General features: G+C 43.4%; 1 protein-coding gene across 1 annotated transcript in view; it reads left to right on the top strand.

Annotated features, from left to right (window-relative positions):
- LOC111970448 (disks large-associated protein 4-like) overlaps window positions 1–12,978 on the top strand; it is a 61,906-nt gene extending 48,928 nt beyond the window's left edge. Inside the window, exons 9-10 of the mRNA XM_023997187.2 lie at window positions 7,067–7,231; window positions 9,344–12,978. Of these exons, the coding sequence (XP_023852955.1) occupies window positions 7,067–7,231; window positions 9,344–9,583 (405 nt within the window). The 3' untranslated portion in view covers window positions 9,584–12,978. The remainder of the gene's footprint in view (window positions 1–7,066; window positions 7,232–9,343) is intronic.
- Window positions 12,979–15,880: the final 2,902 nt, after the last annotated feature.

Here is a 15,880-nt window from a genome sequence, read left to right as displayed (position 1 = left end):
ACAGCCATTACACCATCACATCACCAGACAAAACAAACTACCCACCACAAACACCATTACACCATCACATCACCAACAAAACATACTACCCCACCACAACACCATCACATCACCAGACAAAACTATACTATTCCATACTCTACACACACATCAAATAACCAGACTTAACAAAATTACCACAACCCAACACACTTACATTACCAGATAAACAACCCCACATACTTATATTACCTGAACCACTTACATTACCAGATAATCAACCCCACATACTTACATTACCTGAAAACCCTTACATACCAGATAAACAACCCACATACTTACAGTGCATACAGAAACTATTCAGACCCCTTGACTTTTCACATTTTGTTACATTACAGCCTTATTCTACAAATTATTAAACAAACTTTTTTCCTCATCAATCTACACCAATACCCAAATTAAAAAGCAAAAACATGTTTTAGAATGTTTTTCAAATGTATTACAAATAAAACAAAAACCTTATTTATATATTTATACTTATTTATTTATTTATAAGTCTTCAGACCCTTTGCTATGAGACTCAAAATTGAGCTCAGGTGCATCCTGTTTCCATTGATCATCCTTGAGATGTTCTACAACTTGATTGGAGTCCATCTGTGGTAAATTCAATTGATTGAACATGATTTGGAAAGGCACACAAAATCAAATCAAATCAAATTTTATTTGTCACATACACATGGTTAGCAGATGTTAATGCGAGTGTAGCGAATGCTTGTGCTTCTAGTTCCGACAATGCAGTAATAACCAACAAGTAATCTAACCTAACAATTCCACAACTACTACCTTATACACACAAGTGTAAAGGGATAAAGAATATGTACATAAAGATATATGAATGAGTGATGGTACAGAACGGCATAGGCAAGATGCAGTAGATGGTATAGAGTACAGTATATACATATGAGATGAGTAATGTAGGGTATGTAAACATAAAGTGGCATAGTTTAAAGTGGCTAGTGATACATGTATTACATAAAGATGGCAAGATGCAGTAGATGATATAGAGTACAGTATATACATATACATATGAGATGAGTAATGTAGGGTATGTAACATTATATTAAGTGCATTGTTTAAAGTGGCTAGTGGTACATTTTTACATAATTTCCATCAATTCCCATTATTAAAGTGGCTGGAGTTGAGTCAGTATGTTGCAGCAGCCACTCAATGTTAGTGATGGCTGGTTAACAGTCTGATGGCCTTGAGATAGAAGCTGTTTTTCAGTCCTCGGTGCCTGCTTTATGCACCTTTACTGACCTCCCTTCTGGATTGATAGCGGGTGAACAGGCAGTGGCTTGGGTGGTTGTTGTCCTTGATGATCTTTATGGCCTTCCTGTGACATCGGGTGGTGTAGTGTCCTGGAGGGCAGGTAGTTTGCCCCCGGTGATGCGTTGTGCAGACCTCACTACCCTCTGGAGAGCCTTACGGTTGTGGGCGAGCAGTGCCGTACCAGGCGGTGATACAGCCCGACAGGATGCTCTCGATTGCATCTGTAGAAGTTTGTGAGTGCTTTTGACAAGCCGAATTCTTCAGCCTCCTGAGGTTGAAGAGCGCTGCGCGCCTTCTTCACAACGCTGTCGTGGTGGTGGACCAATTCAGTTTGTCCGTGATGTGTACACGAGGAACTTAAACACTTTCCACCTTCTCCACTACTGTCCCGTCGATTGGATATGGGGGTGCTCCCTCTGCTGTTTCCTGAAGTCCACAATCATCTCCTTTGTTTTGTTGACGTTGAGTGTGAGGTTATTTTCCTGACACCACACTCCGAGGGCCCTCACCTCCTCCCTAATGAACTCGCTCACCGAATCAGCGTATTCGTCAATATTGTTGTTGGACGCAATGTGGAACATATTCCAATCCGCGTGATCGAAGCAGTCTTGAAGCGTGGAATCAGATTGGTCGGACCAGCGTTGAACAGACCTGAGCGAGGGAGCTTGTTGTTTTAGTTTCTGTTTGTAGGCTGGAAGCAACAAAATGGAGTCGTGGTCARCTTTRCCYAAWGGAGGGCGGGGGAGGGCCTTATACGCGTCGCGGAAGTTAGTATAACAATGATCCAAGGTTTTACCAGCCCTGGTAGCACAATCGATATGCTGATAGAATGATAGAATTTAGGGAGTTTTGTTTTCAGATTAGCCTTGTTAAAATCCCCAGCTACGATGAATGCAGCCTCAGGGTGTGTGGTTTCCAGTTTACAAAGAGTCAGATAAAGTTCGTTCAGGGCCATCGATGTGTCTGCTTGGGGGGGAATATATACGGCTGTGATTATAATCGAAGAGAATTCCCTTGGTAGATAATGCGGTCGACATTTGATTGTGAGGAATTCTAAATCAGGTGAACAGAATGACTTGAGTTCCTGTATGTTGTTATGATCACACCACGTCTCGTTAATCATAAGGCATACACCCCCGCCCCTCTTCTTACCAGAAAGATGTATGTTTCTGTCGGCGCGATGCGTGAAGAAACCAGCTGGCTGCACCGACTCCGTTAGCGTCTCTTGAGTTAGCCATGTTTCCGTGAAGCAGAGCACGTTGCAATCCCTGATGTCTCTCTGGAATGCTACCCGTGCTCGGATTTCATTAACCTTATTGTCAAGAGACTGGACATTGGCGAGTAGTATGCTAGGGAGTGGAGCGCGATGTGCCCGTCTCCGAAGCCTGACCAGGAGACCGCTACGTTTGCCCCTTTTACGGCGTCGCATAGGGTCGCCGGCTGGGATCAGATCCATTGTATTGGGTGGAAGGCAAAACACTGGATCCGTTTCGGGAAAGTCATATTCCTGGTTGTAACGGTGGTGAGTTGACGTTGCTCTTATATTCAGTAGTTCCTCCCGACTGTATGTGATGAAACCTAAGATTACCTGTGGTACCAATGTAAGGAATAACACATAAAAAAACAAAATACTGCATATTTTCCAAGGAACGCGATGCGAGGTGGCCATCTCGGTCCGCGCCGGAAGTACTAGAGCTAGAGACTAGAGACACACCTGTCTATATAAGGTCCCACAGTTGACAGTGCATGTCAGAGCAAAAACCAAGCCATGAGGTGGAAGAAATTGTCCGTAGAGCCCAAGGCAGGATTGTGTTGAGGCACAGATCTGGAGAAGGGTACCAAAACATTTCTGCAGCATTGAAGGTCCCCAAGAACACTGTGGCCTCTATGGTTCTTAAATGGAAGAAGTTTTGAACCACCAAGACTCTTCCTAGAGCTGGCTGCCCATCCAAACTGAGCAATTGGGGGAGAACGGCCTTGGTCAGGGAGGTGACCAAGAACCTGATGGTCACTCTGACAGAGTTTCTCTGTGGACATAAGAGAACCTTCCAGAAGGACAACCAATCAGGTCTTTATGGTAGAGTGGACAGACGGAAGCCACTCCTCAGTAAAAGGCACATGACAGCCCGCTTGGAGTTTGCCAAAAGGCAACTAATGGACTCAGACCATGAAAAACAAGATTCTCTAATCTGATGAAACCAATATTTAACTCTTTGGCCTGAATGCCAAGCATCACGTATGAAGGAAACCTGGCACCATCCCTACAGTGAAGCGTGGTGGTGGCAGCATCATGCTGTGGGGGATGTTTTTCTGTGGCGGGGACTGGGAGACTAGTCAGGATTGTGGGAAGGTAAACGAAGCAAAGTATATTCTTGATGAAAACTTGCTCAAGAGTGTTCAGGACCTCAGATTGGGGCGAAGGTTCACCTTCCAACAGGATAACGACCTTAACCACACAGCCAAAACATTGCAGGAGTGGCTTCGGGACAAGTCTCTGAGTGTACTTGAGTGGCCCAGCCAGAGCCCGGACTTAAACACGATTGAACATCTCTGGAGAGACCTGAAAATAGCTGTGCAGTGACGCTCCCCATACAACCTGACAGAGCTTGAGAGGCTCTGCAGAGAAGAATGGGAGAAACTCCCCAAATACAGGTGTGCCAAGCTTGTTGCGTCATACCCAAGAAGACTCGAGGCTGTAATCGCTGCCAAAGGTGCTTCAACAAAGTTCTGAGTAAAGGGTCTGAATACTTATGTAAAGGTCATATTTCAGTTTTTTACTTTAATACAATTGCAAAAATGTCTAAAATCCTGTTTTTGCTTCGTCATTATGGGGTATTGTGTGTAGATTGTTGAGGAAAAAAAACAATTTAACCCGTTTTAGAATAAGACTGTAACGTTTACAAAATGTTAAATACTTTCCGAATGCACTGTACATGACCAGAAAACCCCTTACATTACCAGATAATCAACCCCACACACTTACATTACCAGATAATCAACCCCACACACTTACGTTACAGATAATCAACCCCACACACTTACATTACCAGATAATCAACCCCACACACTTACGTTCCAATAATCAACACCCACACACTCACTTATTACCAGATAATCAACCCCACACACTTACGTTACCAGATAATCAACCCCACACACTTACGTTACCAGATAATCAACCCCACACACTTACATTACCAGATAATCAACCCCACACACTTACATTACCAGACAATCAACCCCACACACTTACTTTACCAGATAATCAACCCCACACCTTACATTACCAGATAATCAACCCCACACACTTACATTACCAGATAATCAACCCCACACACTTACGTTACCAGATAATCAACCCCACACACTTACGTTCCAGATAATCAACCCCACACACTTACTTACCAGGATAATCAACCCCACACACTTACATTACCAGACAATCAACCCCACACACTTACATTACCAGACAATCAACCCCACACACTTACTTTCCCAGATAATCAACCCCACACACTTACATTACCAGATAATCAACCCCACACACTTACATTACCAGATAATCAACCCCACACACTTACTTTACCAGATAATCAACCCCACACAATTACTTTACCAGATAATCAACCCCACACACTTACTTTACCAGATAATCAACCCCACACACTTACTTTCCAGATACTCAACCCCACACACTTACATTTCCAGATAATCATCTATCCCACACCCTTGTTTACTTTACTTTGTTAAGTTTATTTTTACATGGACAGTGCACATTGATCAACATTTCTGAAAAAGTGCTAGTTTTAGCCAGGCCTGCTAATTTTCGACTACAGTCTCTGGGCACACTTCATCACTTCACTAGACAAACACATGCCAAATGGAAAGACACAGAGCTTAAATGTGGCTAGCTAAGTGACAAGCTGAATGCTATCAGACAGTAAGGTCAATGGAGAAGTGATTGATGGGACTTTTTCCAGACCTGAGTGGTTAAACTATTGTAAGGGGTGGACATGGCTGTATCGTTCTCAGGGCAGGTCTGCCGGTTTTTTAAATAACTTTTCGTAGCAGGTTAGGAGAATTAACGTGGCAGGTTAGGAGAATGTTTAGGGTTAGCTAAAATGCTAAAATTGTCACAGACACCACTCGAACATATCTTGCTACAACCAGGCCTGCCCGTGGAACAGTCTTGGTTTACACTAATGTGATGCTGTGTAGACATGTCTCTTTGTATCACGTCACTCTACTGATCTCAGTACAGGGTACTCAGACTGACATCCCCAATTATTAGGATAAGACTAACCTCAGGTTGACGGTCTGCAAACGCCTGCATTTTGTTGGTAGCATTCTCTGACTGTTAGCTATTCTCAGTGGAAATTCAGTGTCATCATATTCGGAATGTATTATGTTCTCTCAAATGAGAGAGAGACTAGCAGTTATTCAGACAGAAGACCGACAATCTATGGTTGTTAATGCAGTTTTAATGAATAATGATAATCTCGTCATGAAGCTCAGTGTAAGTATCAGAGTAGCAAGGGCTACTGATTGTGTTGATTGAGTCATTTATAATAGGAGTCTATTTTAATGCAGCCATATTATTGAACTCATGTTTTGTATTAATGGTTGTGTAGTGAACCTTTTTGGTTAGCGATTAATTGTGAAATGATGTGCTATCCTGATAAAATTCTATGAAAGGGCACCCTGATCCAAAATAAGTTGAACCATTGTACCATTTCAAAAAGAGTTTGACATCCAGAATAATTTTTTTCCTACATGTAAAAACCCCAAATATTTTGTATTTATGGACAATTTCCTATGGATGCTTTTCATATCATTACACAGGAAGTCAGTTTTTACATGCTAGTGCTACCATCTTTTGTTGTGTGTTTTTTTCTGTGTGTTCTCCTATTTGAAGATCCAGAATGCAGAATTAGCATGATAAAAACATGGCGGAGAGTTGAGTCAAAAGGCTCTGGATAAGGGCTCAAACCCCAGTCTAGTTGCAGCTGCAAAGATGCTGTGTGGGCAAGAAACACAAGCAGACCCAACCATAACAAAGAGRATTAGTAAGAGAATGAGTGAGTCAGGTGGGAAGAAAAACTATGGGTTACCGTATGTAGCCCCGGTTCTCTGAAGGAAATTAGGGCGTTATCTCACTATGGGGAATGCTAGAGAGGGCGTGTCCCATAATGAGATGTCACACCGAGTCGACTGAAAGAGAACAAGTCGAAGTGTGACGTTCAAGCCTTCCATATGCTCTGACTGACTTATTTTACATACTTTAAAAGGAGATGAGGCAAAACAGAGTGCCTCCCAATTCCCTACGGTTTATGTGAAGTGGTCAGTCCACCTTTTTTTAAATATATATATWTTTTTTTCTTCATAAAAATCTAAGAATAGTCCCAATAAAGCAGTATAAGTTTTTTACAGGCATACATTAAACGATAATACAGTAGCATCAACATCCACACCTTCCAACATACACAGTATTTACCCAGAATAGTCTGATGGAATTCAACTAATAAGTTTGATGAGGTCTCCTGTCATTGTGTTGTAAGACAGCTCCCTCTAGTGTCAAAAGTGGACAAAGCAACACTGAATTAATTTCAATCTCCTCTTTTCAATCTCCTCTTCATGCTTCTCTCCTTTTCTCCCTTTCTCCCCTTCTTACATCCTCTCTCTTCACTATTTCTTTATTTTCTTCCACTTTCCCACACCTCTCTTTCTCCCCCATTTTCTCCTTTCTCCCTCCCTTCAGAATGTGAATGCCAACCTGCGGCCCACAGCCCAGGACCTGGCAGGCTTCTGGGACCTGCTACAGCTCTCCATCGAGGACATCAGCCTCAAGTTTGATGAGCTCTACCACCTCAAGTCCAGCGACTGGCAGCCCCCTGCCGTGGCACACTCGCCACCCGAGCGGAAGGTACTTCCCACCCCTGCTGCCCAGTGCACAGGCTGGGGTAGGAAAGCCGCCGAAACCGGCCTCTCTCCTCCCTCCCCACCTCCCCTCTCACTTCCCCCCTCCCCATGTGAAGTGAACACTAAAAGGGGCTTCCCACCCCAATGTGAAGGGGCTTGGGAGAAGGCACCTCCCTTTACACATGCATGGGGCTCAATCTCAAAGAGGACAGTTTATGACTGTTTCTGCGGTTTAAGCCCCTCCTTTGAGAATGCATGTCGGGGTACAAGACATGCTCTGCTCTGATGTCTCAAGTATGGTAATGGCAGAGCTGCGTGTGTGTGCGTGTGCGTGTGCGTGTGCGTGCGTGCGTGCGTGCGTGCGTGCGTGCGTGCGTGCGTGCGTGTGTGTGTGTGTACCAGAAGTCCTTACAAGGATAGTAAAACAAGGAAAATTCAGACGAGGGGACATTTGGCTGGTCCCCACAAGGAAAAAGGCTATTTTAGGGTTACGGTTAGGGTTATGTTAAACTCATTCCACGGAGGGCTGAGTGTCTTCGGACTTTCGCTCCTCCCTTGTACTTCATTGATGAATTATGGTATCTAATTAGTAAAGAACTCCCATCACCTGGTTGTGTAGGCCTAGAAGGCCATTATCCCGGAGTCACTGTTGACATTGAGACTGGTGTTTTGTGGGTACTATTTAACGAAGCTGCCAGTTGAGGACTTGTGAGGCATCTGTTTCTCAAACCAGACACTCTAATGTACTTGTACTCTTGCTCAGTTGTGCAATGGGGCCTCCCACTCCTCTTTCTATTCTGGTTAGAGACAGTTTGCGCTGTTCTGTGAAGGGAGTAGTACACAGCATTGTACGAGATCTTCCGTTTCTTGGCCATTTCTCACATGGAATAGCCTTCATTTCTCAGAACAAGAATAGACTGACGAGTTTCAGAAGAAAGTTATTTGTTTCTGGCCATTTTGAGCATGTAATCGAACCCATAAATGCTGATGCTACAGATACTCAACTAGTCTAAAGAAGGCCAGTTTTATTGCTTCTTTAATCAGGACAACAGTTTTCAGCTGTGCTAACATAATTGCAAAAGGGTTTTCTAATGATCAATTAGCCTTTTAAAATTATAAACTTGGATTAGCTAACACAACGTGCCATTAGAACACAGGCGCTATGGTTGCTGATAATGGGCCTCTGTATGCCTATGTAGATATTCCATTTTAAAAATCTGCCGTTTCCAGCTACAATAGTCATTTACAACATTAACAATGTCTACACTGTATTTCTGATCAATTTAATGTTATTTTAATGGGGGAAAAAATGGMCTTTTCTTTCAAAAACAAGGACATTTCTAAGTGACCCCAAACTTTTGAGTAGTAGTGTATGTTTTGGTGGATGTGTGCTTCAACTACTTTGACTTCATGTCACTATTTCACTATGACTGCAATGAATTAAGTGTGGTTCATCCAATGTCCTCATCATAAAATGAATTATTTGAGTACCAAACCAACCCCTAGCCCATACCCACTAGGTATATTTGAGAAGAGGTTATTGTTAGTTTGGGATTCAGGGATCCAATATTAATTCAGTGTCTAGTCCAAGGAAGAGTTGCCATCAATGTCCTATATTTGGCTACACTGTTCATATTATGTCTATCTTGTCCGTAATTTGTCTAGATTGTCCATGTCAAGCCTACCTTGTGCATATTTTGAAAAAACCATAATCAAAGTCACTGTGAAAGATCCATGTCTACCAAATGAAACTCACTATGCTCTTTTTTATAACCTCTGTATTACCTTTCGTTGCTTCGTTGCTTTCGGAAGAAAACCTTGCATCTCCAAAACTGAAGCTTTTCAGGAAACAAAAAAAATCTATATTTTACCATGTATGAACATACAAGTACAAAACTTCAGAAGTTGTTTCGAATAATTTTTCTTGGTCCTAAAGTCATAAAATCTCCAAAGTGAGTAGTTACTCCTTTCAATTCATCAACAAAAAAAGGTTTTCTTTCAACAGCAACAACGCCTTGCATCCTCTCACTCTCCCCCCCCCCCCCACATGTCTCTTCTGTTTCCTTGTGGTTGACGGTTGACTTCGTCCATTGCGGCCCTCCACCAACACCACCAGGAGCACCAGAAAGAGCCCCCTCCTCCAGTGCCAAAGAAGCCCGTTAAGGGGAGGCCGGTGCTGGGACGTGAGAAGAGCGTCGACTCCGCCTCTTCCACCTCTTCAGCGGAGAAGCACCGGACGGAGGCCCGCAGGCGACTGCTGGCCGCTAAGAGGGCCGCCTCYGTTCGGCAGAACTCAGCCACGGAGAGTGCTGACAGTATCGAGATCTACGTCCCCGAGGCCCAAACACGTCTCTGAGAGAGAGCGAGAGAGGGGGAGAGGGAGATAGGAGGAACTGCCTCTGAGATGGAGGGTTGGGGTCTTCTCGCCATACACAAACAGGGTAGGCTGGTCCTGGTGGCAGCAAATCTAGATTAAGTGAGAAAGAGAGGAAACAAGAAATAAAAATTATTGGGCTATAGACTATGGGGAACTCTCGTCTCCTCTCACAAGGCTGCCATGGAAAAACCTCAACCACAAACTTTGTTACTATTGTTAGTACTCTTGATTATTACGAAAATTATAAAAATGGTTATTGATGATGATATTATTATCTCCTAAAGAAACTATATCAAGACTGTTTTAGATGTACCTGTATCTTGGCTATAACAGATCTAAGAAGCGGACAGAGTAAACATTTGTGCTTTCTGCCGCCCCTCCCTGACTCCCTCCCCCCATGCCTTGGCCAACCCGTAGTTTGCACAACGCCACCATGTGGTTTAATGTACACACTTACTCAGAGGAGCACACACACACACATGCTTCAGACCCTCAGCTATCTATGTCTTCCTGGTGCTTTTTTGTTTGTTTTTATTTGTTTTGTAAGAGCCCCTTGCCTGCATTCAAAGCAGTTCTAGATTCTTAAGAGGTTTTGGAGAGCAGGGAACCAAGAACTAAGGGTGGAAATGACAAGTATCACCACTTGTATAAGTGAGATCTATTGAAAGCACAATTGATGTTTACTTAGTTCATTTTTTGTTTAAAAAGGTACTTTAGGTACTTTTTAACTGACTCAAAACACACTCACAAGTCAATATTTTCTGGAATGTAATTTGAATATCCTACTATTTCATTGAGATTATATTGCTTTCTGCCATTTTGGTTTAAGGATGTATTCATCAGCCAATGTCCACAGTCCCATGACAATGGCCACGCTTTGTACTTTCATTTCTTTGTATTGCTCTGTGAATTTATTTCTAGGTCATATTCATTAGGCAGTTAATCAGTTTCACCTTTTGCTACAGTGTGCCCTAATGAATAATATAATGGTGTGGGTATATCAGAGCAATTGAACATAATTCAGGTTAGAGTGAAGGACCAGGACCACCATTGAGGACAATCCCACTGTGCAAAATGTMTTTAAGTCTGAATTGTTTCCTCGTTGTTTCAAGATACTTTACCAGCGTAATGTTGCATCATTGTGGCTATTTCATTGAACATTTAAAAAGACAGTAGGTTTTAAAGTAGGTACTTCCAGCAACTCAAGCTGGGTTGCTGCAGCAGCAATATCACAGGAATTGAAAGGTTAGAGGGGTTTCTTTCTCCCAACTTCTGCCCCAGCGTCTCTCTCTGCAATTAACCTTTTGTTGTTTTGTCGTCACTGTATTTCAATGAGTAAATTAGTTGGCACAGATGCAGGTGCATTTCCCACATGGGACCATCACTCAATATACATGGAAAAACATGTGGTCCATTCCACCGTGAAATTCCACTCACTCCAACCATGATTTGAATTGCCCTCCTATAGAGAATTTAAATGGAATTAAGCCCAATTTGGACTTGTAGTTAAGCATTAATTAACTTTGACTAATGGCTGCACACTGCACTCGGCAATGGGAATTTGTTATTGATACATTACACTGAATATTCAGTACTACTATAGGTATTTGCTACTGTATGGGGCGGCAGGTAGCCGAGCGGTTAAGAGCATTTGGCCAGTAACCGAATGGTCGCTGGTTTGAATCCCCAAGCCGACTAGGTGAAAAAATCTGTCTGTGCCCTTTAGCAAGGCACTTAAGCCTAATTACTCCTGTAAATCGATAAGTGTCTGCTAAATGACTAAAATCATGTAAGTGTAATATATTTTTCCACATCATGGATCTTGACCAGACACCCTCTTGAAAAGAGATGGCTAGAGAAAGGAAAGGATAGGAGACAAGGGAAGGTACTAGGAGAGGAAACCCTGTCTGACTATTGAGATGCTTCAGTGACACTGTGCGAAACCAGGAAGTTGTTATTTTATCCTCCTACTGGTCATATTTTGCACTACATCTCAATTGTCCATGACACTTTTGGAGGGAACAAATTCATCCTGGAATGAAGAAGAAGCACATWGTTTTTTTTATTTGTTCAACCAAGCGCCCTGTCATATTGCTGTCTACCATTGTTGTTTTTGTTAAATATCATCCCCAAATGCCTACACTTTTTTTTAATTGAGACAAATCATTAAATCTCTATTACATTACATAAATATAATTTGTTTGCCATCCTTTGTTTTTGAAAATGCTGTTATTGGTACAAAAAAAGAAATGCATCACCATTGTGCCTCTATGGAAAGTAAGTATAGTGATATCAAAGCTGATTCACTCTTTTAATAGGCCTGTGAAAGTGGAATGGGGGCCTCCCAAGTGGCGCAGCGGTCTAAGGCATTGCATCYTAGGCGTCACTACAGACCTGGGTTCGATACCAGGCTGTGTCACAGCCGGCCGTGACCGGGAGACCAACGAGGCGGCGCTCAATTGGCCCAGTGTCGTCCAGGTTAGGGGAGGGTTTGGCTGGCCGGGAATTCCTTGTCCCATCGCGCTCTAGCGGCTCCTTGTGGCGGGCCAGGCGCCTGCAAGCGGACCCCAGTCACCAGCTGGACGGTGTTTCCTCCTACGAATTGGTGCGGCTGGCTTCCAAGTTAAGCGAGCAGTGTGTCAAGAAGCAGTGTGACTTGGCAGGGTCGTGTTTCGGAGGATGCATTGGCTCTCAACCTTTGCCTCTCCCGAGTCCGTAGGGGAGTTGCAACAATGGGACAAGACTGTAACTACCAATTGGATATCACAAAATTGAGGAGAAAAAAATTACAAATAAAAAAGAAAGTGGAATGGAAAATGGTTCCAGGCAAGTGATAAAAAAATGTTATCTAACAAAACATATCAAATCAAATGTATTTATAYAGCCCTTCTTACATCAGCTGATATATCAAAGTGCTGTACAGAAACCCAGCCTAAAACCCCAAACAGCAAGCAATGCAGGTGTAGAAGCACGGTGGCTAGGAAAAACTCCCTAGAAAGGCCAAAACCTAGGAAGAAACCTAGAGAGGAACCAGGCTATGAGGGGTGGCCAGTCCTCTTTTGGCTGTGCCGAGTGGAGATTATAACAGAACATGGCCAAGATGTTCAAATGTTCATAAATGACCAGCATGGTCAAATAATAATAATCACAGTAGTTGTCGAGGGTGCAACAAGTCAGCACCTCAGGACTAAATGTCAGTTGGCTTTTCATAGCCGATCATTGAGAGTATCTCTACCGCTCCTGCTGTCTCTAGAGAGTTGAAAACTGCAGGTCTGGGACAGGTAGCACGTCCGGTGAACAGGTCAGGGTTCCATAGCGGCAGGCAGAACAGTTGAAACTGGAGCAGCAGCATGGCCAGGTGGATTGGGGACAGCAAGGAGTCATCATGCCAGGTAGTCCTGAGGCATGATCCTAGGGCTCAGGTCCTCCGAGAGAGAGAAAGAAAGAAAGAGAGAATTAGAGAGAGCATACTTAAATTCACACAGGTCACCGGATAAGACAGGAGAAATACTCCAGATATAACAGACTGAACCTAGCCCCCCGACACAAACTACTGCAGTATAAATATTAAAATTGTCAAATATCAAATGATCATAACATATTCTCTATTTGTGGTTGAGAGATCAAGAAAGTTTGAGTCTCACTGTAGGTATTTGATTGTCCAAAGTGGTGTAGGGTGAAGTTGCCCCTAGACGCTGATTTTGGGTAAGTTTTGCATTTCCCCCACATGGTTAAAGTTAAGTTTGGAGGGTGGAAGCTGATGCTAGATCTGTACCTAGCGGAAACTTCAGCCTGGAGTGCCAGAGTCAGGTTAAAAAGATCTCACTTGCCAGACTCGCAGAGTGAACTGTATACTAACAGTAAACAGCATTTTTAACATATATTTCCAACCAATACTTGTTTTTATATCAAATTATGACTTCAAATGACTAACCATTGTATTTTCATAAACACGTCTGCTAAATGGCATATACACTAAATATACTAAACATTAGGACCWCCTTCCTACTATTGAGTTGCAACCCCCCATCCCCTTTTGCCCTCAGAACAGTCTCAAGTTGTCGGGGCATGGATTCTACAATCTACAAGGTGTCAAAAGGGTTCCACAGGGATGCTGGCCCAATGCTTCCCACAGTTGTGTCAAGTTGGCTGGATGTCCTTTGGGTGGTGGGCCATTTTTGATACACACAGGAAACTGTTGAGCGTGAAAAACCCAGCAGCGTTGCAGTTGTTGACACAAACCGGTGAGCTTGGCACATACTACCATACCATACTACCTGTTCAAAGGCACTAAAATCTTTTGTCTTGCCCATTCACCTTCTGAAATGCACACATACACAATCCATGTCTCAATTGTCTCAAGGCTTAAAAAATCCTTATTTAACCAGTCTCCTCCCCATCTACACTGATTTGAAGTGACATCGATAAGGGATCATAGCTTCACCTGGATTCACCTGGTCAGTCTATATCATGGAAAGAGCAGGTGTCCTAATGTTTTGTATACTCAGTGTATTTCTGTGTTACCTTCTTGGTCGTATGAGAAAACACATGCAGTTTTCATGGCTAGAACATACACATGGCTAGGGCATACACATGGCTAGGGCATACACATGGCTAGGACATACAGTAGTGGCTAGGACATACACATGGCTAGGGCCTACACATGGCTAGGGCATACCTGGCTAGGTATACACATGGCTAGGACATACAATAGTGCAGACATACACATGGCTGGGCATACACATGGCTAGGGCATACACATGGCTAGGCATACAGTATGGCTAGGACATACACATGCTAGGACATACATAGATGGCTAGGACATACACATGCTAGGACTCACATGGCTAGGCATACACATGGCTAGGTATACACATGGCTAGGATAACAGTAGTGGCTAGGACATACAACATGGCTAGGGTATACACATGGCAGGACATACAGTAAGTGGCTAGGACATACACATGCTAGACATACAGTAGTGGCTAGGACATACACATGGCTAGGGCATACACATGGCTAGGCATACACATGGCTAGGGCATACACATGGCTAGACATACACATGCTAGGGCATACACATGGCTAGACATACATAGTGGCTAGGACATACACATGGCTAGAATACAGTAGTGGCTAGGAAAACTTAGTAGTGCTAGGACATACACATGCTAGGGCATACAGTAGTGGCTAGGGCATACAGTAGTGGCTAGGCAAACAGTATGGCTAGACATACACATGCGAGCATACCAGTAGTGGCTAGGACATACACATGGCTAGGGCATACAGTAGTGGCTAGGACATACACATGGCTAGGGCATACAGTAGTGGCTAGGACATATAGTAGTGGCTAGGGCATAAAGTAGTGGCTAGGACATACACATGGCTAGAACATACAGTAATAGCTAGGACATACAAATGGCTAGGGCATACGGTAGTGATAGGGAGGGAACTCTCCACCTACGTTTGTACTGCGTAGGTCAAAGTCAACTTTATTAAACAGGTTGTTTGCTCCTCGTCAGGCCTTAGAACAGCACTTAGTTGAGTTATTTACGCGATAATCCCTGGGTTCTCATGCCTTATTGCTTCACCAATTTACTCTGGTTCATCTGAGCATAATTTGTTTTCTTTACATTTCTTCTCCTTGTCCCCCCACATTTGTTGTGCTGCATCAAATGGCCAGCAAATGAACACTACCTTTCCCTGCTAATCAATTAGTGGTTCTTATGTTACAATGGCTCCGTCGTTTGAAAGATGGTGCTTGCAACACGAGGGTCTCTGCATGGAACACATACTATGTGTTCACTTGAATAAAAAGGACATTCACTTTTACTCAACCATATGTCGGGTTGCTTGTTACCTAGTTGCTCCATGTCTCTTTAAAAATTGTTGTTGTATTTTCCCAACCCACCTCCACAGTGAGCTTGAGGCTTTGCATTGGAAAGGCCTGGCTGTATTGGCCATCATCCACTCCCTCCTGGGAAGAGATCTCTCTTGATTGCAGGCTATTGTTTGCTGTTGTGTGTTTGCCTGAGCTGCTGATGGCTCCTTTACTCTGCTTAGTAAAATGTGGGGTGTCAATGGCTCTGGTCACTCCCTGGTTGAGGCATCTGAATGCTCCTCCATTTGAGCATGGCTCCAATCGTTAGCGCCTCCAGGCTTTGTGCGACAGTGGTCTGTCTTTGGTATGATCCTTTACCAAGGAGGGGGTTTGTGTGACTGCATCTGTTAAATTGTGTTCTTGATTTGCTGTTGTGACCAACGAAGTTAGTACTGG

The sequence above is a fragment of the Salvelinus sp. IW2-2015 genome, linkage group LG11 (genome assembly GCF_002910315.2).
Source record: "Salvelinus sp. IW2-2015 linkage group LG11, ASM291031v2, whole genome shotgun sequence".
Lineage (NCBI taxonomy): Eukaryota > Metazoa > Chordata > Actinopteri > Salmoniformes > Salmonidae > Salvelinus > Salvelinus sp. IW2-2015.
Note: the sequence above shows the minus strand (reverse complement) of the source record. Positions and strands in the feature narration are given on the sequence as shown.